Source organism: Hypomesus nipponensis, chromosome 11 (assembly GCF_054491055.1).
Source record: "Hypomesus nipponensis isolate SF chromosome 11, ASM5449105v1, whole genome shotgun sequence".
Taxonomy (NCBI): Eukaryota; Metazoa; Chordata; class Actinopteri; order Osmeriformes; family Osmeridae; genus Hypomesus; species Hypomesus nipponensis.
Window position 1 is genome coordinate 550,634 of NC_140371.1, and position 25,634 is coordinate 576,267.

The 25,634-nt window shown below is 44.8% G+C and overlaps 1 protein-coding gene across 9 annotated transcripts; it reads right to left on the bottom strand.

Annotated features, from left to right (window-relative positions):
* Positions 1-209: 209 nt before the first annotated feature.
* On the bottom strand, positions 210-24,962 carry fbxo11a (F-box protein 11a). 9 transcript variants are annotated; one of them, XM_084666999.1, is made up of 23 exons: positions 23,328-23,483; positions 22,832-23,031; positions 22,237-22,364; positions 21,625-21,706; positions 19,423-19,567; positions 12,925-13,054; positions 12,724-12,807; positions 12,327-12,459; positions 12,035-12,141; positions 11,810-11,921; positions 11,513-11,619; positions 11,306-11,443; positions 10,967-11,217; positions 10,467-10,647; positions 10,257-10,379; positions 10,089-10,174; positions 9,906-9,982; positions 6,932-7,075; positions 3,697-3,807; positions 2,576-2,683; positions 2,288-2,396; positions 2,102-2,200; positions 210-867 (listed from the first exon to the last, which is right to left on the bottom strand). In XM_084666999.1, exons 2-23 carry the CDS (start codon positions 22,869-22,871, stop codon positions 738-740), a joined length of 2,625 nt encoding a protein of 874 aa, XP_084523125.1. In that variant the 5' UTR covers positions 22,872-23,031; positions 23,328-23,483; the 3' UTR covers positions 210-737. The 9 variants fall into 9 exon arrangements, 8 of the variants coding, with proteins under 8 accessions (XP_084523125.1, XP_084523126.1, XP_084523122.1 ...); XM_084667000.1 differs by having other exon boundaries at positions 22,832-23,006; positions 23,328-23,480; XM_084666996.1 differs by lacking the exons at positions 22,832-23,031; positions 23,328-23,483 and adding an exon at positions 24,674-24,962 and having other exon boundaries at positions 11,000-11,217.
* Between the last annotated feature and the right edge of the window lie 672 nt (positions 24,963-25,634).

Below are 25,634 nucleotides of genomic sequence, written 5' to 3' on the forward strand. Positions count from 1 at the left end.
GCTCTGGTTTGGTGAGAAGTCTTGTGAAATCACACCATCCAAAGAATTGAAATCTTAACGTATTTCCCTTATTTCAGAGTCCCACATAAAAACATCAACATTGCTGGAGAAAAGATTTAGTGTTATTTTTTTTCTGTTCTCTTTCATAGAAAGAACTTAGATACTGCGACATGAGTACAATTACAGCAAGTCTAGGGTGTAATAACCAAAACAATTATAATACACATTTAATAAAATAAAAGACATTCAAGTACATTAAGATTTTTGCATGAAAATACAAAACTACATGAGCATTAAAATCAATATCAACATTTTTTTTTCCTTAAAAAAAGAAAACAGAAAACCCGAAGTGCTAGAGGGGAGAGAGGGTACATATATATACCAGCGCAACGGTTGCCTGGAGACGGATGGAAGCATTGTGTCATGGCCATGTCTCCTGTCTGGCCACACCCCCCCCATTAACCCCCCTCCCAACAGCCTGGCTGCCCAACATCCCATAATAACCTGAGTCACCATGTCTCCATCCTCAGCCCCTGACAACATGGCCATCTTTCAGCCAATTGTGTTGCAGGTGTGAGTGGGGCAGGGGGGCGTGGTGTCCACAGCAGAACGTATTAAATAGATCCTCTCTTCCTCTGCTCGGCCTCTTGTTTTAAAAGTCATCTGTACACGTTCTGTGAAACTGAACTGTCATGTGAATGTCCGGCTGTTCCTCCTCTGCCAGGCAGGTGTGCAGCCTAGTTGTGCTGCAGCGTGTTGGACTCTATTGGGGGCGCCGAGTCATACAGCGTGTCCGTGTCGTGTGTGGGCTCTCCGGCCAGCGTGCAGGGGTTTGAGAGAGTCCCCGCTCCACAGTCACAGAAGAACCTGCAGAGGACACACAGTCATGACTACAGTGGAACTCAACTGTCCTGGTGGAACCTCATTCCACCCTTGATGAAACAGCTTTCTGTGTGTAAGACGGACAATTATCATACACAGAATGGGGGATCCTGGGTGAGGGGGGTCGGGGGGAGGAATCAGGGCTCGAAATTGGCACCTGCCAAGCGCCAATGGGTTAGGGTTAACCCTAACCCAATGGCGTGTACATTTTTGGGCTGGCAACTAAATGTGTCCGATGCTCCGCCATTTGGAGAGTGAAATTGCGGAGTACAGCTCCCGACTACCGTGCCCGTCATGGTTTTAAAAAGCTTGCAACGCCAACACGAACAGTTGTGCGCACATCTAGGTGGCAGAAAACCGGGAAGATAGCCTTTATAACAGCTAGAGAATTACATGGATAATGCAAATATTTAGATTCAAAAAGACAAAAAAGGTTGAGGATGATAGCATTTAAGAGAGAAAGCAATTGCCCATTGATCTGTCACATCTGAATTTGGGTCACGAAAGTCTTGAAATTTGAGTGAGTGCGTCCCCAGATAGACCGCATAGTCTTACTGGCAGCCATGTCTCTTTCTTGGTCACGTCATGTCACAAAGTTCATAATTTTACAGTTCAGTCAATTCTACAACTAAAGTTTTACACCAAAAAAGTCAAGTAGGGCATTTCAAGAGATATGCGAATTCTGCTTTTAGCCAGCTGGTCCGATGCGAAGACCAAACCTGATGGACAAGGACAACCCATCTTACATTGAGCAAGAGGAGTAGTAGGCCCCTGGAACCCCCTGAATTAATACATTATTTCAAATAGTAAAATTGGTTGATTTGTTTAATCCATTCTGAGAGTGATTTACAATGATTTTAAAATCATAGGTAAAGGTTGTTTATGTCAAGCAACTTCAGAGTACGTCTGAAATGCCAGGTTTAATTTTGGCCGGTAAAAAATATTATTGGCTGGTAATTTATTTTCATCTACCAGTCATTTTAAATTTGGGGTCCTGGGTGAGGGGGTTGGGGGTGAGAGTGCCCTGTGTGAGGGGTCCTGTGTGAGGAAGTGATGGGTCATGGGTGAGGAGGTGAGGGGTCATGGGTGAGAAGGTGAGGGGTCCTATTGAGGAGGTGAGGGGTCCTATTGAGGAGGTGAGGGGTCCTGGGTGAGAAGGTGAGGGGTCCTATTGAGGAGGTGAGGGGTCATGGGTGAGGGGTCCTGGGTGAGGACTGACCTGTCGTGCCGAATGAACTCCACGTCGTGCCCTTGGTGGCACTTCTTAATGCAGTTCACACAGATGGCGTTGCGGTCTGTTGTGTTGCAGGTGTGACACCTGTAAAGAGGGCATTAGGAGCTGTCAGCAGCAGCTCAGGGGGGGTTGTACAGCAGGGTGAGGGAGGATGGACAGGGAGATTTTTACCTGTAAAAATCGTGCATTGGATAGCTGGTGTAACTGGAAATCTTGTACAGGCACTGACCTCTGCTCACAGCTTTCTCAATGGCATCTTGATTGTTCATTATTTTGTTATCTGGGGGCGACAGGAGTGGGTGGGGTTATGTACAGGATATGAACTTCTGGCTGAGCCCTTCAGGTGCAACAACATCCAACACACCTCAGATATATATGCTGCAATATGGTGTCTAATTTCACCCATGCCAAACTAATCATCTCAGTTAGGGTTAGTGTCAGGGTTCATGACCTGTCTACCTTTCATGGTAACGTTGACACCAGATGCCAGGAACAGTCCTCCGAAGCGGTTGTTGAAGATCTGATTTCCCTCCAGAGTGGCTGTGGCATGGTTGGTGATCTCTATACCTGCAGGAGGAGCATGAGAGGATCAGCTATCAGTAACCAGGGATCTGTTCGAATAAACAGGCATCTGTTTCAGTAAACAGGGATCAGCTACCAGTAGGAGTGGGCGATATGGCCAAAATCTTCTATTACGGTATTAGTAATTTCATATTACGGTTACGGTATTTATCAAGGTACAGTAATTGTTCTGTAAATATGTAAAACAAGACGTTACTGGCTATTATTTAAAGGCAACGACAGTACGAGCGTTCTGATGCACAGTCATGCCATCTGCGTGGTGACCTACTATAAGAGCTCAATACGGATCCGTAATGCCCTCCGACAAAAAAATTTAAATTAGCGAAAGCGATCAGTCTGAGTTTTACTATCCATATCTAACTTCGGTTTCGGCGTATTAACCTTGTTAAAGCTTGGTCGATACGTTAAAGCTTCAGTTTGATATTTCCCGGCATGACCTCACTCTGTTAGTAGTTAGCCTTCACTAGTCATCCTAGATCAAGAATACTAGCAACGCAACCAGTGTAACTTTACAACAATAATTTTACAGCACGAGGCATAAAACTTGAACAACAAATCGAATTAGTTACCTACAGAATGGGTCATCAAATATATAATTAATTTGCATCGACATGAATGTGGTCCGCTTAGACAAAATACACTCCACATCGAAAATTCCATCAGGCCAACACAAATGTGCTTCAAGGTCAAACGAAAATAGCAAATCAAATAAAAGTTTAACTACAATTCTAAATATCGCAAGAATGCGATTTATATGATGGCTTATATACAATACAACAACCAGACATTTAATTGACACATGTAATACAAAAATATCAAGTATACCGCGGTTGAAACGTTATAGCCAAATCTCTTCCGGTTGACATTTCTACAGTCGCACGGTATATACCGCCCAACCCTAGCTACCAGTCAACAGGGATGTTCCAGTAAACAGGGATGTTCCAGTCAACAGGGATGTTCCAGTAAACATCTCCCTCCACCTAGTTTGAGGCTCTTACCTGCAGCAAAGCCGTCGAAGATGCGGTTCTTCCTTAGAGAGGGATGGCTGTTGGTGCTGATCAGAACCCCCGCCTGCGCGTTCCTGAAGATGTCGTTCTCCTCCAGAACTCCTGGAGAGAAACACCACCGTCACCACACACACACCCTTGCCATCACCACACACCTCCTCTCCTTACCACACCTCTCTCCTCACTACGCACCTCCTCTCCCTAACCATTAAGGCTGTCCCCGACTAAGATTTTCTATGGTCGATCAAAACTCAAGATTTTTCTTCTATAAATGTCACAATGTTTTTCATCAAACCATTTTGTGTGATGTTTAACCTCACAGTTTTAAGAGATAATATGAAAGAAATACATACGTAAGAAGGGAGAATGACCACTCAACAAATATTAATGTACAAACATTTTCCCGATCTGACTCAATGTAGCTGCTGGACATTCCAGATTCAGCCGCTATAAAATAAGTTATTACGGTGCAATAGAGAAAGATTTTGTTGTCTTGGCCGTAGAAGATAATGTCATTCGATTTGGATGTGATTCTTATAATAGGAATATTCATTTTTCAACACAGCGCGTGTTAGCATGAGCGAAGTAGCATTCAACGTTTGAGTCACCTGGTACTTTGTAAATGTACTGTAGGGCTGTCCCCGACTAAGATTTTCTTTGGTCGACCAAGACTCGACAAAAACGACTGAAAATCGACTAATCGAACTTTGAAACGCTTAAAAAAATAAAAAAAACGTACAAACATTTTCCCGATCTGACTCAATGGCTGCTGGACATTGCAGATTCAGCCGCTAATAGCCTACTAATAATAAGACTCGTATCACCAGTCCTGTTGTAACTGAATGCCGATGGTATTTAGTATCTCTTACAATGATGTACTACAAATTACAAATATTGTTTGTTTCACGTGCAAATCAGAGCGCACTTATCACTGCCTGAACTTACAGCATGCAAACTTATGTAGAAGCTGAGTGGGGAACGTTGCAACAGAGAAAGATTTTGTTGTCTTGGCCGGAGAAAATGTAATTTGATTTGGATGTGATTCTTATAATAGGCATATTAATTTTTCAACCCAGGGCGTTAGCATGAGCGAAGTAGGGCTTGACCAACTTACGTTTTTCAGGTGGTAGGCTACATCATATTCGACGTCGAACTATTAAAAATAAAACGTTGTTGGCAGAGTTTGCATTCAATGTTTTTCGAGTCGCCCGGTACTTTGTAAATGTACTTTAACGAAATGCTGCCATACCACAGATTTATTTGCCATTTTGACTAATAACAGCGACAAAGTAGGCTATGGCAGAGTTTGTAGTTCTGCAGCCAATTGTGCTCATGCCGTGTGCAAAATACCAAACCAAAACAAAGCGCAGATTAACGAAAGGGAAAACAGTAACACCTTTTCTTTTAAATTATATATTTTTAGTTTGATTATTTGTCTGAAATAATATCATCTACAATTTCTGTTGAACATTTCGTTAATTCAGCAATGATGACACAAGCGGGAATCAGATCTCACACTGCCATATGGCAGCTCGACTAAAAAAAATCTTAGTCGACCAAGAGCATATCGACCAGAAAATCGACGAGTCGATTAAGTGGGGACAGCCCTAATGTACTGTAAATGAAATGCTGCCATACCACAGATTTCTTTGCCATTTTGACTAATAACGACAAAGTAGGCTATGGCAGAGTTTGTAGTTTGGCAGACAATTGTGCTCATGCCGTGTGCAAAAAACTAACAAAACAAAGCACAGATTAAAAAAAGGGAAAACAATAACACCTTTTATTTTAAATATATATTTAATATAAATGTATTTAATATATATATATATATATATATTTGCTTGTCTTAAATAATATAATCTACAATTTCTGTAGAACATTTCTTTAATTCAGCAATGGTGACACTGCCATACGGCAGCTCAACTAAAAAAATCTTAGTCAACCAAGAGCATATTGACCAGAAAATCGACTGAGTGGGGACAGCCCTACCAACCACACCACACCCCCTACCAACCACACCACACCCCCTACCAACCACACCACACCCCCTCTCTTCTTACCACACCTCCTCTCTCCCCTCCACACACCTCCCATCACATCACCACCTCTCCTTACCACACCTCCTCACTACGCACCTCCTCTCCATAACCACACCACACCTCCTCATCTCTCCACACACCTTCTCTCCTCACCACACACCTTCTCTCCTCACCACACACCTCCTGTCCACACCTCTCCTTACCACACCTCCTCTCCTCACTCCGCACCTCCTCTCGTCTCCTTCACCACACCTCTCCTTACCACACCTCCTCTCCTCACTCTGAACCTCCTCTCGTCTCCTTCACCACACCTCTCCTTACCACACCTCCTCTCCTCACTCCGCACCTCCTCTCGTCTCCTTCACCACACCTCTCCTTACCACACCTCCTCTCGTCTCCTTCACCACACCTCTCCTTACCACACCTCCTCTCCTCACTACGCACCTCCTCTCGTCTCCTTCAACACACCTCTCCTTACCACACCTCCTCTCCTCACTACGCACCTCCTCTCGTCTCCTTCACCACACCTCTCCTTACCACACCTCCTCTCGTCTCTTTCACCACACCTCTCCTTACCACACCTCCTCTCGTCTCCTTCACCACACCTCTCCTTACCGCACCTCCTCTCGTCTCCTTCACCACACCTCTCCTAACCACACCTCCTCTCCTCACTACGCACCTCCTCTCGTCTCCTTCACCACACCTCTCCTTACCGCACCTCCTCTCGTCTCCTTCACCACACCTCTCCTTACCACACCTCTCCTCACTACGCACCTCCTCTCGTCTCCTTCACCACACCTCTCCTTACCACACCTCCTCTCCTCACTACGCACCTCCTCTCGTCTCCTTCACCACACCTCTCCTTACCACACCTCCTCTCGTCTCCTTCACCACACCTCTCCTTACCACACCTCTCCTCACTACGCACCTCCTCTCGTCTCCTTCACCACACCTCTCCTTACACCTCTCTTCACACCACCCCCTCAAACTTCCTCTCTCCTCACCACACACCACTTTTTCTGACATCTTCTCTCACCAGACGTGTGGTATGGTTGTTCTTTGATAAAACCCATCTTTCACTTCTCGCATGCTGCATCATCTCTCCGCCTCCCCATCCTCCATCTCCTCCCTGCATGCTGCCTCCCTCTCCACTTCTCTCTCTGCATCCATGTGTGCTGCCTCACCTCTCCCTCCGTTGAAGATGCAGATGCCTCCGTCTCGCCCGTCGTGGATCTTGTTCCTCCTCAGCGTGGGGTTACTGTCCGTCTTGATCCACACGCCCGCCATGGCGTTGTCGAAGATCTCGTTGTCCTCGATGAAGCCCAAACCTGAACGAGACCACAGACCAGGTAAGCCTGGAATTATCCCAGAGGTGGGACTAGACCTCAGTCAGACTGGGATTGGCACAGTGGTGGGACTAGACCTCAGTCAGACTGAGATTAGTCCAGAGGTGGGACTAGACCTCAGTCAGACTGAGATTAGTCCAGAGGTGGGACTAGACCTCAGTCAGACTGGGATTGGCCCAGTGGTGGGACTAGACCTCAGTCAGACTGGGATTGGCCCAGTGGTGGGACTAGACCTCAGTCAGACTGAGATTAGTCCAGAGGTGGGACTAAACCTCAGTCAGACTGAGATTAGTCCAGAGGTGGGACTAAACCTCAGTCAGACTGAGATTAGTCCAGAGGTGGGACTAGACCTCAGTCAGACTGGGATTGGCCCCGTGGTGGGACTAGACCTCAGTCAGACAGATTAGTCAAGAGGTGGGACTAGACCTCAGACAGACTGGGATTTGACCAGAAGTGGTTCAGATAAAGCACTCTAATGTATTCATGCTTCAGTTGCTGTGTGTCAGAAATACTAATGGGGTATTTGGATATGGGATATGATTGCTCTAAGTACTACCTTTCATTAGAGACAGAACGGGGGCAGAACGCACAGATTGTGGGAGTCCGGTAGTTGGGTGAAATGAGGTGTCAATCAAAAGCTCAGAGTGCAGTGGCCATTTTGAGACTGAAATTCTAGGGAAGTTTACATCTGAACTGAAGTTAGAACGTAGTTTACCTGAAAGGCTAGGTGCAACAGGCGACCACTTTAGGATGATGCAACATGAGTCCATGGGTATTTCTGGGTGTAATACTGTGGTTTGGCCAAAATATTTTACTTGGTTGGATTGTTTAGACCTTTGGGAATGTAACCAGACAATTTTTGTTGGGATGTTTTGTATCCCTGGACAACTCTGAGCCTGGATTTCATTCACACTGTGTTGGCAGGACCCGCCCTGCTCTGCTTCTGATAGGCTTGTAATGTTAGTTATAGCTGCGTTCCTCTCATATGATTAGTAGAGGAAATCAATTGACTCGAAAATATTAAACTGCATGCAAGTTCCCAATTTTTTTTTCTCATGGCCGCACGCCGGACATCCGGCACGGTGCCAGAATACTTTAAACCCTGTGGCCAGTTGCATAAATTTAGTTTAAGACTAGTCTTAGCCTTAGACTGTCTTGAATTGTCAGGTAAGACAATTAAATTGAAGACAATTGAATTAAGCCTGTCTGTTGCATAAATAGTAAGACTGACTTCATTTGAGGTAGAAAAGTTAGCCACCTCTCCCTCTGGCTAAACCTTGCGGTAAGGGCTGAGTTGCTATGCCAACGATCTGTTTGTAAGCTACGTCATTATCTTAGCATCATTTATTACAAAATGAATTAAGTTTGTTAATTGTAACTGGAGAAAATGTTGACCGGGTTCTGCTTTTCCGCAAAATGTCATTTTATTAAACGAGAGTAGATGACAACATAACTCACTTTATTGACGCTAACGCCATCTGCGTTGGAGTCGTTGAGAAATGGAAGTAGCGTTGGGGTTAACTGAAGAAGCTTAAAAAGGCATACACTATTTGTTAATAAGACTTTTTCAATATTGTATTCCTCCAACAGATATAGGTTTTCATCAGGTTTAAATGTATCAATCTTTCGCCGTCAAGTGTCGCTGTTTTGTCCGCCATCTTATCGTTTTTCGCGTAGTGTCTTATTTTACGCATAATGCAAAGTGCAACAGGCTATTTAAGTCAGTCTTACGTTAGTCACTGATAGTAAAGCTTTATGCAACAGGTAAATTGAAGTGTCTATGGCAAGTTGGACTTAAAGCTGCATTTAAGTCTAAGGGCCAATCCCAATACTCCCCCTTACCCCCTCCCCCTAGCTCTTAGTTTACCCCTAGCCCTTGGCCTTGGAAACTGATGGGTAAGGGCTACATATCCCTAAGAAATTGGACGCCAATTGGTTACAGGTACGTCATCTAGCACGTATCGATATTTTTCAAAGAAAGTATGTTATGCACTGATATTAAACTAAATTCGCTGCTAAAGGAGTTTACTTAAAACTGTAGACATGCTATTCAGAGAAACGCAGGACTGTTGTGCAAATCAGTTTTGTAACATTAGCGTAACAAACTAGCGATTTTAGAAACGTTTCAATTAGGAAAATGGTTGCAAATATATATGTACAGGACTGTGTATACCACAAAACAAGACTGTCATTTTTTTTATCAATGAATTAAGCCAAAAATATTACATTTATCGGACTCTGGATGATCTGTCTGCCATTGTTGCCGGTCGCGCAGTATTCACATAGCCCAAGGGTTCATGTAAGCTCCCAATCTTACTTGGTTTTAAGGGGTGTATACCCCTTCGTCTTAGCCCTACCCCTAGCACAAAAAGAGTATTGGGACACCACTAGCTCTCACAGGAACGCGCAAAACTAAGGGAAAGGGGTAAGGGGGAGTATTGGGATTCGGCCTAAGACTAGGTCTATTTTATTCAACTGGCCCCTTGGTGGGACTACACCTCAGACAGACTGGGATTAGCCCAGAGGTGGGACTACACCTCAGACAGACTGGGATTAGCCCAGAGGTGGGACTACACCTCAGACAGACTGGGATTAGCCCAGAGGTGGGACTACACCTCAGACAGACTGGGATTAGCCCAGAGGTGGGACTACACCTCAGACAGACTGGGATTAGCCCAGAGGTGGGACTACACCTCAGACAGACTGGGATTAGCCCAGAGGTGGGACTACACCTCAGACAGACTGGGATTAGCCCAGAGGTGGGACTACACCTCAGACAGACTGGGATTAGCCCAGAGGTGGGACTCCTCACCTGAGTTGTAGACCAGGATGCCTCCGTTCTGGCCACCCCAGATCTTGTTCCTCCTTATTTTAGGGTTGCTGCCAGTCCTGCAACACACAGGAACACCCCGGCACATCACAAGCATGGCACACACACACACGCACACACACACACACAGGTGGTCAGGGTTGTGAGTGTGTAGAGGGGACTGACCTGATCTGAACTCCAGAGTACATGTGGTTGTAGATGTCGTTGTCCTCCAGAACACCATGGCCATTGTCATAGAAATACACTCCGACCTGGACACATAGACGGGTAGGTCTAGACAGCTTTTCCTGCTTTAGATCAATCAGACAGACAGACACACGGACAGACACAGACCTGTTTGCCGCTGTGTATCCGGTTCCTCCTCAGGACTGGAGTACTTCCTGTGGTCACCCAGACCCCTGCCAGCGTGTTGCTGTACACCTCGTTCTCCTCTATCACCCCCTGACCCTTCTCATGCTGGGGGGGTTAACATTAGAGGTGTGACTTAATGTGTTAGCTTGTGTGTATGTTTGTGGTGTGTGTATGGTGTGTGCGTCTCCTCACCACGTAGATTCCTCCATGCTGGCCGTCGTGGATCTTGTTGTGGCGTACAATGGGGCAGCTGTTTGTTCTGATCTGGATACCGGCCAGAGCGTTCCCATAGATGTCATTTCCCTCAATCAGCCCGCGCCCGTCCCCAAAGATGTACACCCCACCCTGGTTACCATTGAAGATGGCGTTGCCCCTGGAAACACACACATGAGGACAGCGGTCATGAGGATGTGTGGTCACCATTGTCACCACGACCAGCAGAGGGGCAACCTGCGTTACCAGGACTGTTGTGTCTGGCGGGGGTGAACACCTGGGCAGCTTCAGCTGGTTCTTAGTGAAGATGGTGAACCAGGCCAGTGTGCTCCAGTAACCTCGTCAGGGTCAGGTCTGGACAGAAATACACGGCCCGAGATGCACTCTGATAACAACCAACTAACCGTAACCAGGGGCACTGTAGGTCTCAGCTGACAGAGACCAACTTGATGGTGAGGTCACTGTTGGAGGTGACTAACCGGATGGTGGGGTCACTGTTGGAGATGACTAACCGGATGGTGGGGTCACTGTTGGAGGTGATCCACACGCCAGCAAAGTTGTTGGCATAGATCTTGTTCTCTATGAACTGGCCCCGGCCCTTCTCGTGCACGTAGATGCCCCCGGTCTGGCCGTGGTGGATCTCACAGCGCACCACCGTGGGGTTGGCATACGCCTTCACCTCGAAGCCCGCGATGCGGTTCCTGTGGATGTTACAGCTCTCAAAGTAGCCCTGGGGGGAGGAGCAGGAGGAGCAGGCTGTAAAACACTGCTCTGTGAATACATTTCCCCTGTGTGTGCGTGTGTGTGTTTATGTGTACCATGCCATGGTCGAAAGTGAAGACCCCCACATCTCGTCCGTGGTGGATGTGGTTGCGTCTGATGATGGGGTTGCCATGGTTTTTCACCCAGATTCCCGCCAGAGCATTGTTGGAGATCTCGTTGTCTTCATAGATGCCCTAGAGGAGAGAGAGCTTAGCAACCGCACACGAATGTGATCTATGCGTAGTCAGGTATGTGTGTGTTACCTGTGCATGATCGGTTATGTACAACCCCACGTTCTCACAGTCGCTGATGTTGCAGTGCTTGATGGTAGGACATGCCCCCTGGCCACTTACACACACCGCTGACCCAACTGAAACATACAGGAAATAAATCATCACTCAAAGACACAACTTCCTGTCCCTTACCAACCTGGACCCCTAACTCTACATCTCAACACCACCACAGCCTTCCTCCTCCTCCACACACACACACACACAGCCAGGCAAAAGAATGGTGAGGAGGAGGTGGTGGAGGGGTGAGGAGGAGATGGAGGTGTTTACCTGTGCAGGTGGAGCGGATGATGCAGTGGTCAATGTTGGGGCTACAGTTGACGGTGATCTCCAGGCAGTGGTGGGCATTGTGGTGCTGGGCAGACTTGTCATCAGGGTTGAACTGAGGACACACACACACACTGAGACCAGGATCTTCATGGACACAACTGAATCCTGAACCAAGTCAAGCCCCCCACATCCCATCCCAGTAAATAACTCATAAGGTGATCTCACCCGTATGGTCATGTATCCCACATAGGCATCTTCGGAGCCTTCCATGAACACAAACGTAGAGTCTCTCGTGTTCTCAATCACCACCTTGTCTGCCACTTTCCCTGGCGCTGAACCACAAACACCAGTTAGAACACCTGCAACCTTCATACGATGTATATACTAGTATGGAATCTATATTGTAGAGGATTAAAGAATATTAAAACAATTTGTGTGATAACTTGGTTTTACAAATCTTGTTTAAGGAGCGACAGTTTGAGGAATCTGATGGGTCTGAGGGTAACAAGGTGCGTACCAGCTCCAATCATGGTGATTGGAGACTCGATGTAGATCCACTCGTCTGTGTAGACGCCAGAGTGGACGAAGATCAGGCCGTCGAAGTGAGCCTCCTGCACGCCGCCAAGCGCGTCCTCAATGGTGTCATAGTACTGCACACACACACACACACAACGTTAGTACCAGCCAGCCCACTGCAAAGAGCTAGCCCACCACTAACACAGTCCCAGGCCAGAGCTAGCCCACCACTAACACAGTCCCAGGCCAGAGCTAGCTCACCACTAACACAGTCCCAGGCCAGAGCTAGCCCACCACTAACACAGTCCCAGGCCAGAGCTAGCCCACCACTAACACAGTCCCAGGCCAGAGCTAGCCCACCACTAACACAGTCCCAGGCCAGAGCTAGTCCTCCTTACCAGCATGTTCTCCCTCCCCTTGTATCTGGCAGGGTTGCTGTAGAAGTGCTCCGCAAAGCCTGGCTTCACGTGGGCTCCTTTGTACTGAAACACCAAACAAATTCACTTTTACTGTGTGTAGGGGTGTGTGTGTAGGTGTGTGTGTGTGTGTGTGTGTAGGGGTGTGTGTGTGTGTGTGTGTAGGGGTGTGTGTGTACCTACCAACTGTTGAAAGCTCTCCTTCCAGGGGTTCACCTGCTCATGCTCCTCTGGATTGATCTGGTAGAACTTTCCCGCCTCAGGGTGCATCATGGGACGCGTATACTCAAACACCTCCATGTACAGCCTCTTCCTGCACTCACGCACACATTTACATTACATTTAGTCATTTGGCAGACGCTCGTACGGTGCGTTCACACTGCAGCGGGGCGGGCAGAGCGGGGCCTCTGCTTCCAATTCATTTTCAATGAAACCAGGCGTTGACACCCGCGTAGGGCATTGTGGGAAGGCAAGCGGGGCGTTGACGCTCGCGTAGGGCATTGTGGGAAGCCGAGCGGGGCGGCGAAAGTTGGATTTTCTCAACTTTATGTAAGTGAGGAGTGTGAAAACGCCAGCGATGGCCAATCGGGTTGGTTTCTTGTTTCTTGTAACGTACCAACTGTTGGTCATGGTAAACATTTCTAGGTTTGACAATTTCAAGATGGAAGAGCAACTCATCGTATGTGTGTCTTCATACCCAGTATTGTATGATACGTCTTTGTTCGATTACAGAGACGTAAACAAAAAAATGATGCCTGGGTTGCTGAGGTTGTCGGCGTCCCTGGTGTGTATTTTGTACTTTAATTCAGTTTCTTCACATTACATAACTTTCTTCTGTGCTAGCTGCATAGTCTAGCTAGCTCACCCGGCACACGATTAACATTCAACGCTGAAATGCTGGCTGGCAGCCACTTGCTATCCATGCTGTGAATGTGTAGTGGCAAGTCATAATCTAGCGATTGATTTGCAGAGATTTTGAGTCATATAATAAAAGGTTACACATGTCAACGTTTATGTCCAATGCATCTTTTTTTCCAGCCGGCACAAGACCCGTTACATAGAGTGCCGCTGGCATTTAATCTTTCACTCGGCCTAAAAAAAGTGTGGAAAAAGATTATTGGATTTTTGCTTAATGTGTGTAAAAGTTGTATTTGTCTGCACATTTGCCATGACATTATATAAACTACAACAGTGATTTAAGAGAACTACAGCTCTGAAATAATCTGTCTGACACGCCCCCGAGGGTGGGGCACTGTGGGAAGGCCAGCAGTGCAGAGCGGTAAAAAATGCTGCAGTGTGAATGCACCGTTATTCAGAGCGACTTACAGTAAGTACAGGGACATTCCCTTGAGGCAAATACGGTGAAATGCCTTGCTCAAGGACACAACGTCATTTCGCAAGGCCGGGATTTGAACTGGCAACCTTCAGATTACCAGCCTGATTCCTTAACAACTCAGCCACCTGACTCCCTCAGTACAACACACCAGGGCAACACACGAGTTTCTGGAAAAACTTACAGATCTCATAGGATGACAGGGCATTCACACATGGATAAGTTGCAGAACATTGTCCCTAAAATACATGATGGAGGGAGGAGCCAAGGAGGGGTGGAGAGCAGTGGCGGTGCGTCAATAGTGGGGGCAAGTGCGCCACCTCACTTAAAATGTTGAGATAAAAATGTCAAAAGACATGTCAAAAAGAATTATATACAAAATAATAAAAAATAAGAAATGTAACACGTTTAGGCGTTAAATGTGTGTGGGAGACCGTAAGCCCCTGACAACAACTTTCGTTTTAGTACCATATTAAACAAATCACCAGAACTGCATTTTTCCATCTACGTAATATTGCCAAAATACGAAAATTCCTCTCAAAGGATGATGCTGAAAAACGAATACATGCTTTTGTTACGTCCCGATTGGACTACTGCAATGTGTTGTTCTCTGGCCTCCCAATTACCTACCTAAAAAATGTACAGCGGGTACAAAATGCTGATGCTAGACTATTGACTAGAACAAGAAAGTTTGATCATATAACATCTACTCTTATCTCTTTACACTGGCTCCCTATCCAAGCCAGAGCTGATTTCAAAGTTTTACTACTAACTTACAAATCTCTGCATGGATTGGCACCACTGTACCTACCACTGTACGCCCAATTGAATCTTAAGATCTTGAGATGCCGGCTATCTGGTAATACCCAAAATTAAGGAAAAAAAATGCTGGAGGTAGGGCGTTCTCATATAGAGCACCTCTTCTCTGGAACAAATTACCTGTCTCAATTAAGGAGGCTGATACTGTTTCGACATTTAAAACTAGATTAAAAACGTTCTTGTTTAGTCAATTCTATGATTGTTAAAGGTAAGTATGTGTGTACTTTCTATGTAAATCTGGGGTGTGCGTTTGCCTATGTGTGTATCACATGTAACTTTTAAATTGTAATTTTAGCTTGTGTTCACGCTGCCCATTTAGATGTTACAAAAAGTAAACCTCTTATTGTATATTGTTACTGTAATAGTTCCGTTGCTGTATATTGTTATTGTTATAGTATACTAGTTGGAGACAACGGGGGACTGGTTGTTTTCATTCTTATTCATATAAATATAACCTATTTTAGAGTTGTTTCCCCCGGAACAGATTTCATGTTCCAACCGAGGAGGGCTGTCGCTGTCTTGGTGTGTGGGGCTACATCAAATACCCTCTTAGCTTTCTTAAATTGCTGCACTAGTCCACACTTGACCGGTGGGGATCTCATTCTATTACGACTGTAACTGTTACCTGCTCCTGGCATTCTCTAATCCCTGTTCTCCTCTCTCTGTCCCCCCACACATCCCTTGTGGTGTGGGGGGTTTGAGCTGTCAGGACCTGCCTGGTCATCGGTCTACCAACGCTGGACCAGGTCGTCAACATTTCAGCCATGACTGTTTCCTCTACTTGAGCCAATACAAAAGCTCGCCCTGCTGACCGTCTGATATTAAATTCTGGATCAGTACCAACTCTCCTTGGTCCGGCTACAAACCTCGGACAAGTAAGTCAACTAATGCTATATCATTTTGTTGCTTTACTGTATATGGTTACCTCGTTTGGTACCCTTAGAATGTGGCTGTAACATTAGCTCTGCAGCTAACAACTCAGTTACTGTCGCTAATGTAAAGGTAGATAGCATCAAGTATGTGAGTGAATACACACACTGTAATGCAAGTGTTGTACACTTCTTTATTATTTGGATAACCATTCTGCTGTTGGTGTTATGGCGCCCGCAATATCCGCCTTTCCCCTCATTGAAATTACTATGAGTGTGCACCTCTGCAAACCAGGGTGATCAGATGAGAATGGGCAAATTTGAGGCAACTTACAGCAACGGGGCTACGAGCCATAGCGATACATCCACTGTAAACATTAGCTCATGGTGCCGCCTCTCTCCTCCTTATTAGTATTTAAAGCTACAGAAACAGCTCGTTCTAGGAAAGCTCATTGTGGGAATGCTCGTAGTGGTTGTAATTCTGCAACAAGGCTGAATTTTGGGAAAGAGACTTGGATACAGTATTCGGGGACCACTAAAGCCTATATAAAAACATCCAAAAACAGCATGCCATAGAACCTTTTAATATAGGCTCAATTGCTCATAACATTCATGTTTGTCATTTCACTCATTTGATAGGATTATGATCAAATGCAGCAACCAGTGTCTGCACTGCAATGCGATGCTACCTAAGGTATCGAAAAGTAACTGCTAATTTACAAATTTGCAGTTTCATCAATAAAATAAGCACATTTTCAGCAACTACACTGCCCACTTCTCGTTACATTTGAATTCAGATGCTGATTTACGCGTACCATTTGGCTGAAATATGAATTGTAAAAACTTGTTGGTCACGGTAGCCCCGCCCAAGCGGTTCTTACTTGGTTCCCGCACTAGCCCAGTTCCAAAGTGGTGCTAATTGAGAACCACATTCCCTGGTTCAGAGCCGGATATCAGGCTGTCAAAAAGAAAGAACTGGTTCGAGATTAAGCACCGGCTCCGAACCAGCACACAAAACGCGTTGGTGGAAAAGGGGTAATAGATTTCAACTTAGTCAACACCCACACACACCCCTTTTCCTTAACCTCTGTGCTGCCTTCAGGTCACAATGACCCGAAGGTCCACAACAACCCATTGTTGTGTTGGGACAACTTTACCCAAAACAAAAACAAATAAAATGCATTTTCTTTTAACCTTGGCGCTGTGGGGGGTGTGAGACAGCCCGACGGTTAAAAGAAAATGCTTCACTTTATTTTTGTATGAGGTAAAGTTGTCGCAACACGTGGGGGGGTCAAAAACACTGAAGGGTCACAAATGACCCAGAGATAAGACAAGGGTTAAGGCTATTTGACTGCTGGTTCGAAGCTGGTGCCTAATATCAAACCAGTTCTTTTCATCTAGAAAGCCAAAGAATCGGCTGCAACGACAAATCGATTAAATTGATTTTTAAAAGCGTTGGCAACGAATTTCATTATCGATTCATTGTGTTGCGCGACTACTACGCCACTCAATAAGTCGCAGAGATGTTTGAGTATAAAAGAGCGGAGGTAGAAGAAAGACCATCAGAGAGACGTGGCGGAGGCAGAGAAATCAGTAGGACCCAAGTCATCCAAGGTGTGGGAGCATTTCACACTAAATGCATTGAAAGTGTGTTAATTGACCGAGGTGAGGTTAGTTTCATATTTGACATTCGTCTCACATTCGGAAGACGCTACTTTCCAGAGTCGCGTTAGGGACCGGGTCAAAACTACTCATACCATTTAGAACATTTTTGACTTTTATAATATTTTTAAGAATATAAAACCCCAAACAGACACCAGTATCTTCTTATCAGAGTATCTTCACAATGTCTGGTATACACACAGCCTTTACTTTTTCAAAAAAGTTAGTTTCAAATAAAATGATATAAAATCACTAATCTTTGAAAATAGCTTAATCCTTGCAAATCTTAACTTTTTTCAAAATGGTGTCAAAAAATCTTAAATATACACCAGATTATTCTAATAAAGTCAGGCCTACTTCCACAACCTTACAATTTTCAATAGTTTTACAGTCTCAAATAAATTGCTCATCTATGAAAATAGCATTAAATCCACGCTAATATTAATAACTTTTCCAAAATTGTGTGCCTGTTTGTGCACATTCTGAAGATTTTTTGCGCTGTGAATTTGCACTGTCATTTCTGTTCTTGAAAAAAAGGTTGGAAATTAATGCTTTTTTGTATTTATATTTGACAGATGAATCGATTATTAAAATAATCGTTAGTTGCAGCCCAAGTTGTCAAGGTATCAACATTTCAGTAGTTGGTACCAAAAACAGTGAAACTTTACTCTATACCATTTTGATACCAAAGTAAAAAATTGAAAATATATATATATATGTTACTGAACAACTCATTTGTTGCCAGCAAGATACAATATCTAAGGCTGTAGCCTACTTATGACAACAGAACATTAATTACATCACAATGCATGTAGGCCTGAAGGCAAAAGAAAAGTGTGGAGACTGTGGACTGAGTGTAGACATAAAGCTAACTCAGCAGATGACTTAGAGATCACATGTAGAGGTAAAAATTATATATCTGGACTTGAACATCATTTATAAGTAGAAAGAGTGGATGAAAAACGCTTCGTGAGGTTCTTTTGGTCAAGCACAAAAGGTTAATATACCATCCCAAACTCCAAAACACAAACTTCGGCAAAGTATGTTCTCATTGTCATCTGCCTCACACCGTAAGTATTTCAATATGTGGCTATTCCACTTTTCTTGTCAACAACTTTTAGTGGAGCCCCTGCAGCATTAGCTGCTTGTCCAGTGATGCCAATTTAACGACATTGTTGCTAGATTTAGTGACATTTCGCTTTCCCTAGTGACAATTTTTTTTATCTAGTGACTAATCTAGCGACTTTTCAGAGGGCCACTAGAGACTTCTGGTGAGATTGTTTCAGCAACACTGTGCTCGTCAGCGTCCAACTCTGCAACCCGGTATTTCAGAAATTCTGGTATTGTGCAATTTTTTTGGTTTGAGAACCGACTTGGTACCGGGTTTTGTGACAACAATAGCCTAGAGCAGTTAGACATTTTTGAATACTTTTGTTGCCGTGTCATGGAATGTAGTTTTAAGGTTTTAAGCCAACAAATTGGTTGTTTATATGATAAGTCACTTGACCGAGATTCCTTCCTTTATTAGCTATAGTGTTATGTTACGTAACAGATCTGAATACTTCTTCCACAACGGTTTAATAGATTTGTTTAACTGCAGTGTGATCAATTACCAGTGTAATCGATGCTAGGGGGTAGCTACACGCTGGGGCTAACATGTATATTTTATGTTCGCTGTTAATAAGAATCCAAATAGGCTGTTGCGTTATTAATATTATTCTCAAGGCGCCATTGTTAATGGTGTGCTCCACGCTAGTGTAACAGACGTGGCCACACCCGTTACACTAGCACTGGGAAAGATTAGATTTATACAGTCACATATGACCTGGCACTGTGGTGGCTCTCTATCCCGTGGAAAAGCCAACCGGTTCATAGAAGGCTCGCCAGTTGAACCAACTCCAAACTGGCATGGCCAGTGGAGGGAGAGAGGAAGAGGGGAGTTTCACCAGATGGGGTCGTTGGCCAGTGGAGGGAGAGAGGAAGAGGGGAGAGTCTCACCAGAGGATGGGGTCGTTGGCCAGTTCGCTGAAGCGTTTGCAGACGCAGGCGGCCCTGCACAGGTCCTGCTCCAGCAGGTATGAGAATATCTTCAGCACCACCTCATCTGGAAGCTTCTCCTGAAGGTACTGCTCTGCTGGCGCTGCTGGGGGCAACCAGGAGGAGTGGGGTTATTCAGCATCATCCATTATCAACAAAACCCTATAACAACCAGCTAAATTTGGTTATCATAGAGAGTAGGGGTGTAACAATACAAGTATTCATTGTGAACCAGTTCAGGACAAGATTTTCTGTATGCATGCAAACCAGATAATTAGTTGGACTAATCCTATTACCTTTGGAAAATAAAATATCTTAATCCTAATAAGATATCTTAAATTGTGTGACAGAATGTTGTCAGTGCCACTGCGCCCCTCCCACAGCCCAAGAACAACTCTACTGCTTCATATGCTGAGGCACGTTACACTAAGCAAGCTCTTTGCAATATTGCTAGCTGTTTATGTTTTATGTACTTTTTAGCTGTATGGAAAAGTACCAAATTGTATTGGACCGCGACACCACAGTATCGTATCATGACAGCAATGTATTGTATCTAGGGATGGGCATTTTAGTTAAACTGTTATTTTGATCATTGATAGGTCTTCAAAAACGAGTTATTGAGGGGCGGGGCGTGTGCAGGGCATGTGTGGGGGGCGGCGTGCCAATCATGGAGATAATTATAATATTTTGACAAATAAAAATGACATGAAAACATGTCTATGAAACAGGAACATATGACTTGAAAAAAGAACACTGCTTATGCTGCATCAATGTTTTAGAAGAAGAAACATCAGAAATAGAAAAACTGCATGAGGTGAAGATGAAGAGGAAATGAACTACAGTAAACTGAATCCCCTCCTAGGGTAACGCTAACCCTCCTAGGACACGTCCTATGATGTATCCTGTCTATCATCAGATACACAGATCCTCGATACACAACATAAACATAACATTACAACTTCTGCACAAACGGATGCAGATGCAGTTAGAAACTACAGAGGGAGTGTAACTCCCATTGTGGATGCCCTCTTCTAACAGCGCGCTGAAACACAGGCAAGGGATATCCTGCTTACTGGTCAGTATATGATATACTGCTTACTGGTCAGTATATGATATACTGCTTACTGGTCAGTATATGATATCCTGCTTACTGGTCAGTATATGATATCCTGCTTACTGGTCAGTATATGATATACTGCTTACTGGTCAGTATATGATATCCTGCTTACTGGTCAGTATATGATATCCTGCTTACTGGTCAGTATATTTTATCCTGCTTACCGGTCAGTATATGATATACTGCTTACTGGTGATATCCTGCTTACTGGTCGTATATGATATACTGCTTACTGGTCAGTATATGATATCCTGCTTACTGGTCAGTATATGATATCCTGCTTACTGGTCAGTATATGATATCCTGCTTACTGGTCAGTATATGATATACTGCTTACTGGTCAGTATATTTTATCCTGCTTACCGGTCAGTATATGATATACTGCTTACTGGTCAGTATATGATATCCTGCTTACTGGTCAGTATATGATATCCTGCTTACTGGTCAGTATATTTTATCCTGCTTACCGGTCAGTATATGATATACTGCTTACTGGTGATATCCTGCTTACTGGTCGTATATGATATACTGCTTACTGGTCAGTATATGATATCCTGCTTACTGGTCAGTATATGATATCCTGCTTACTGGTCAGTATATGATATCCTGCTTACTGGTCAGTATATGATATACTGCTTACTGGTCAGTATATTTTATCCTGCTTACCGGTCAGTATATGATATACTGCTTACTGGTCAGTATATGATATCCTGCTTACTGGTCAGTATATTATATCCTGCTTACTGGTCAGTATATTTTATCCTGCTTACCGGTCAGTATATGATATAATGCTTACTGGTCAGTATATTTTATCCTGCTTACTGGTCAGTATATTATAGTACAGGATGGGTATAGCTCAATGGTACAGCATTTACTCGCATATCAGGTTGGTGGTTAAAATCTCCCCCTGTACAATGCTTTGGATACTATAGAGAGCTGCTCTTACCTGGTAGCCACCACCAGGTAACCAGGGTGGAACACCACTGCTATAGAGTTTACTTGGTAGGGTTAGGACTGAGGACCAGGGTTAGGGTTGGACAGCTTACCTGGTAAGTCTTGGGACTTCCCAGAGACTCTGGCACGTTTGGCCCGGTGGCTGAAGTTCTCTGTCGTGGAAGTAGAAGCTCCCTGCAGACAGAAGAGAAATCATCATAAGCATCATCACCACACACACATCCAGACACTACACTTCACAAACACATGCCATAAACACATCCAGACATTACACCTCACAGACACACACACCAACACCACAACACACTTGATAGTTACTACCACTTCTTCTTGAAGATGTGTACATGCGCACACATACGCACACCTTCTATTTACCACACACACAGACGTTTAAGTTACCACCACATGCGTGCACGCACACACTTTCCACCAACACATACACACCTAGTTAACACCCCCCCCCCCCCCCAGTAATGGGGTCCTACCTCTATGTTAACATTACCCCTCCTCCTCCAGTAATGGGGTCCTACCTCCATGTTAACATTACCCCTCCTCCTCCAGTAATGGGGTCCTGCCTCCATGTTAACATTACCCCCCCCAGTAATAGGGTCCTACCTCCATGTTAACATTACCCCCCCCCCCCAGTAATAGGGTCCTACCTCCATGTTAACACTACCCCTCCTCCTCCAGTAATGGGGTCCTACCTCCATGTTGCTCTTGGCTGGACACGCGGTTCTCTTGGGCAACAGAGACTTCCTTCGTAGCTGATAGGGACTGTTCTGAGCTCCAGGAACGGATTCTTCTGCAACCATATCTGCGGGGACGTCCTCATCTGGAAAGGAGAGACATGAAGACCCATTACCATGACAACACAGCACAGGAGACACACTAAGACCCATGTGCGTGGAGGTCAGGTACTAGCTTTGTGTGGAATGTTATGGCTACAAAGTGAGGGTGTTGTTTTTAGCTGCTGAGATGTCAGACAGCAGAGCGTCCACATTCCTGTCCTGTGCAGTGAATACAGGGGCACTGCTGTGAACCAACACAGCCTTTCATCAACATGTACTTCCTTCTACTACACCCAACCTCCTCTCCACCACCACCATCACCACCCAGGGAACTCTCAAGCACATTGTCAACAACAAGCACAAACAACAATAAAGTTTCCCTTGCGGTGTACAGAATAAGCACCGGTCAAACTGACACAAAGCAACTATGACCAGGTTTCTAATCTGTTTGAAGCCGTTCATGCTATGCAGATTAATGCATAATCAAAATCACCTCACCTACAATCCTTACCTTCAGGTGCATGTCGCTCCATTTTAGCCTGACATTCCATCCAGTGTGTCTGTGCCAACCCCACAAGGGAGTTGCCTTGTTGCTCTGGGGATTCTCCCGGACTACTAGCCAGTAACCACTACAAACACTGAGCACATAGCAGGCTACCGCCGCATCTTCTAGCAACACCAGCAGTCTTCACAGAGAGGAGACTGATTTGACTAAAGAAGAAAGTAGCAGCCATTCAAACATCCATGCTCATCCTTATTATTTATGGCCACGCTAGCGAGCTATCACATACATGTAATATACTTCTGAAACAGATAGTCTAGGTACAGTAGCTAATGAAAAGAGATGTTCTAAATTACAGCAATGCAAGTTTTTGTTACTTCTGTGACGGTGTTTTTCTTATGCGTTACTGTACAGTAGATTAGAAAGCTATAGGCCATTATAGTCAATGTTAGCTAGCTACAGTAGCTACTGTAAGTTAGAAGTAGCCTACTCTTCTGTAACCTACGTGAAAATAAAAGCAGTTTCGCAAATGCACTAAGCTAGGAGAGATATCGTCTTTAAACAATATTTATCAAATAAAATTGTAAAACAAGTTAGAGCTACGTTTTTTCTTGCATCTATAGGTTGGTAATTATTGAATAGACGTGTTGTTTGTTTTCAAGCTTGTACAAAAAAAGTGTTTGTTTACATATGAAATTCACTTGGCATAAGGCACAACGCTTCCTAGTTGATTTGATTGTAGTCACGCAACGACGTGATGATGGACTGATAACTAGGGTAAGTCGTTTTGTATAACATGGGGCCCAATAAATTGAGATGTTGCCATTGGCGGAACACGATCGAAGCGAATATGAATTAATGACACCGGGTTTATTTAGAAAGCAAACACGTGCCTTGCTGATCTTCAGAAACACACAGCAACCTGTTTTAAAACATTCACATGGTAATGACTTGGAGCGGGAGCTTTAAGCACAACAAATCTACAATTCGCCCTCACTGGCAAAGATTCCATTTAAAGTATGAAAATCACCGTGACGTTATAACATGCTGGACACACGTCACTTGAGAACGAGGACCCAGTTTAACACAGGTGGCTGTCTGGTTATAAAATCGACATTAGTAGCAGTTGCCCGGTGCACCGCCGGCCGCCCGGAAAAACCAAACGAATTGCCTCACTATGTCGCAGCTAGCTACAATACAAACGGATAGGTGACAAAGGTGCCGCACAAACAAATGCTTCCTTGTTAACAACACGCCTTGATTATACATAATACAGGATTTACATATATACACCATTGGACAGGAAATGTATGTTGAAATGTCCTAGCTTGCAAGCCAGTTGGTCTATTTACTAGAAGTATCGTTTTGACAAAGGCTCAGCTGCTTAGCGAGCTAAAGCTAGCTGGCTACAAAAACGTCATCATGGGATACCAATTTGCTCATTATCTAGCTAGCTGTTGACCAGCTAACTGCCCAACTACTTCCTTTTCCCAATCATAATTGTTCCTAAAGGAGCAAAGGGAGAGCGGGATTTATATTTGGCTGTATTTTGTATGACCGAATCTGGTGTCACTCTGCAAGTATGCATCAATATAAATGGATAGTTGTCCAGCCAAGGCAACCACTGAAAGCAGCCGAACAAAGCGCGGCCCTGTGAACGCTAGGGAAACACAAGCCTCGGCATTTCCTCATTTCAACTAATGGAAAGACATTTTCCAAGACGAATTTACTGACACTATTTGCTACCAATCTGTACCTGTCACCATCACCAATGTGTTAAAGGCTATTTGTTTTTGTGACACCGCTTTAAATGCACACATTTGAGACAATTTACTTAATCAAACAACGTACCTCTGTCCTGGTTATTCCTTTCCGGTTGTACCGGGCGCGGCCTCGACACTCGCCTGGGTCGTCTGCTGCTGGCTCTGACGGAGTTCATTTGGGGTGTTGAGAATCCGAAGGAAAATTCAAACCCTTCACAGCAGTCCGAACGACGTTTAGGACGCAATTCAATTTGTTTTTTTCTTGAACATTGCGCAATTCTACACCCTTCCTATACGTAGAGAAAAAAACAGTTTTTTTTGCGTTGCCCCTGCAGCCTCTCAGCCCCGTGTCGATGTTGCAGGAGGAGCCATGAACACAACTAGCGTCGGTGACAAGAGTATCACGTGGGAGTACCCTCCACCAGTAGCATTGCGTTTAAGCCAACAATAATGTTATGGAAAGCCTAGTCCTACAGACATTCATTCAGGGTGTCTTTAGAAACGTATCACTTTGAAAGCGAATCCCCCTCGGCCCTGCGCCCTCATCGTGTTGCTCAATAATACTGTTTAAACATCCCTCCTGCTTTCTACACACATACACACACTACTACACTACAGCCATTGCACACATCACACACATCTCCCTCCATCTCCCTCCATCACACACTCACCCTCCATCTCCCTCCATCACACACATCTCCCTCCATCTCCCTCCATCACACACTCACACTCCATCTCACTCCATCACACACTCTCCCTCCATCTCACTCCATCACACACTCTCCCTCCATCACACACTCTCCCTCCATCACCCTCCATCACACACTCTCCCTCCATCACACACTCTCCCTCCATCACCCTCCATCACACACTCTCCCTCCATCACACACTCTCCCTCCATCACCCTCCATCACACACTCACCCTCCATCACCCTCCATCACACACTCTCCCTCCATCACACACTCTCCCTCCATCTCCCTCCATCACACACTCTCCCTCCATCACCCTCCATCACACACTCTCCCTCCATCTCACACTCACCCTCCAT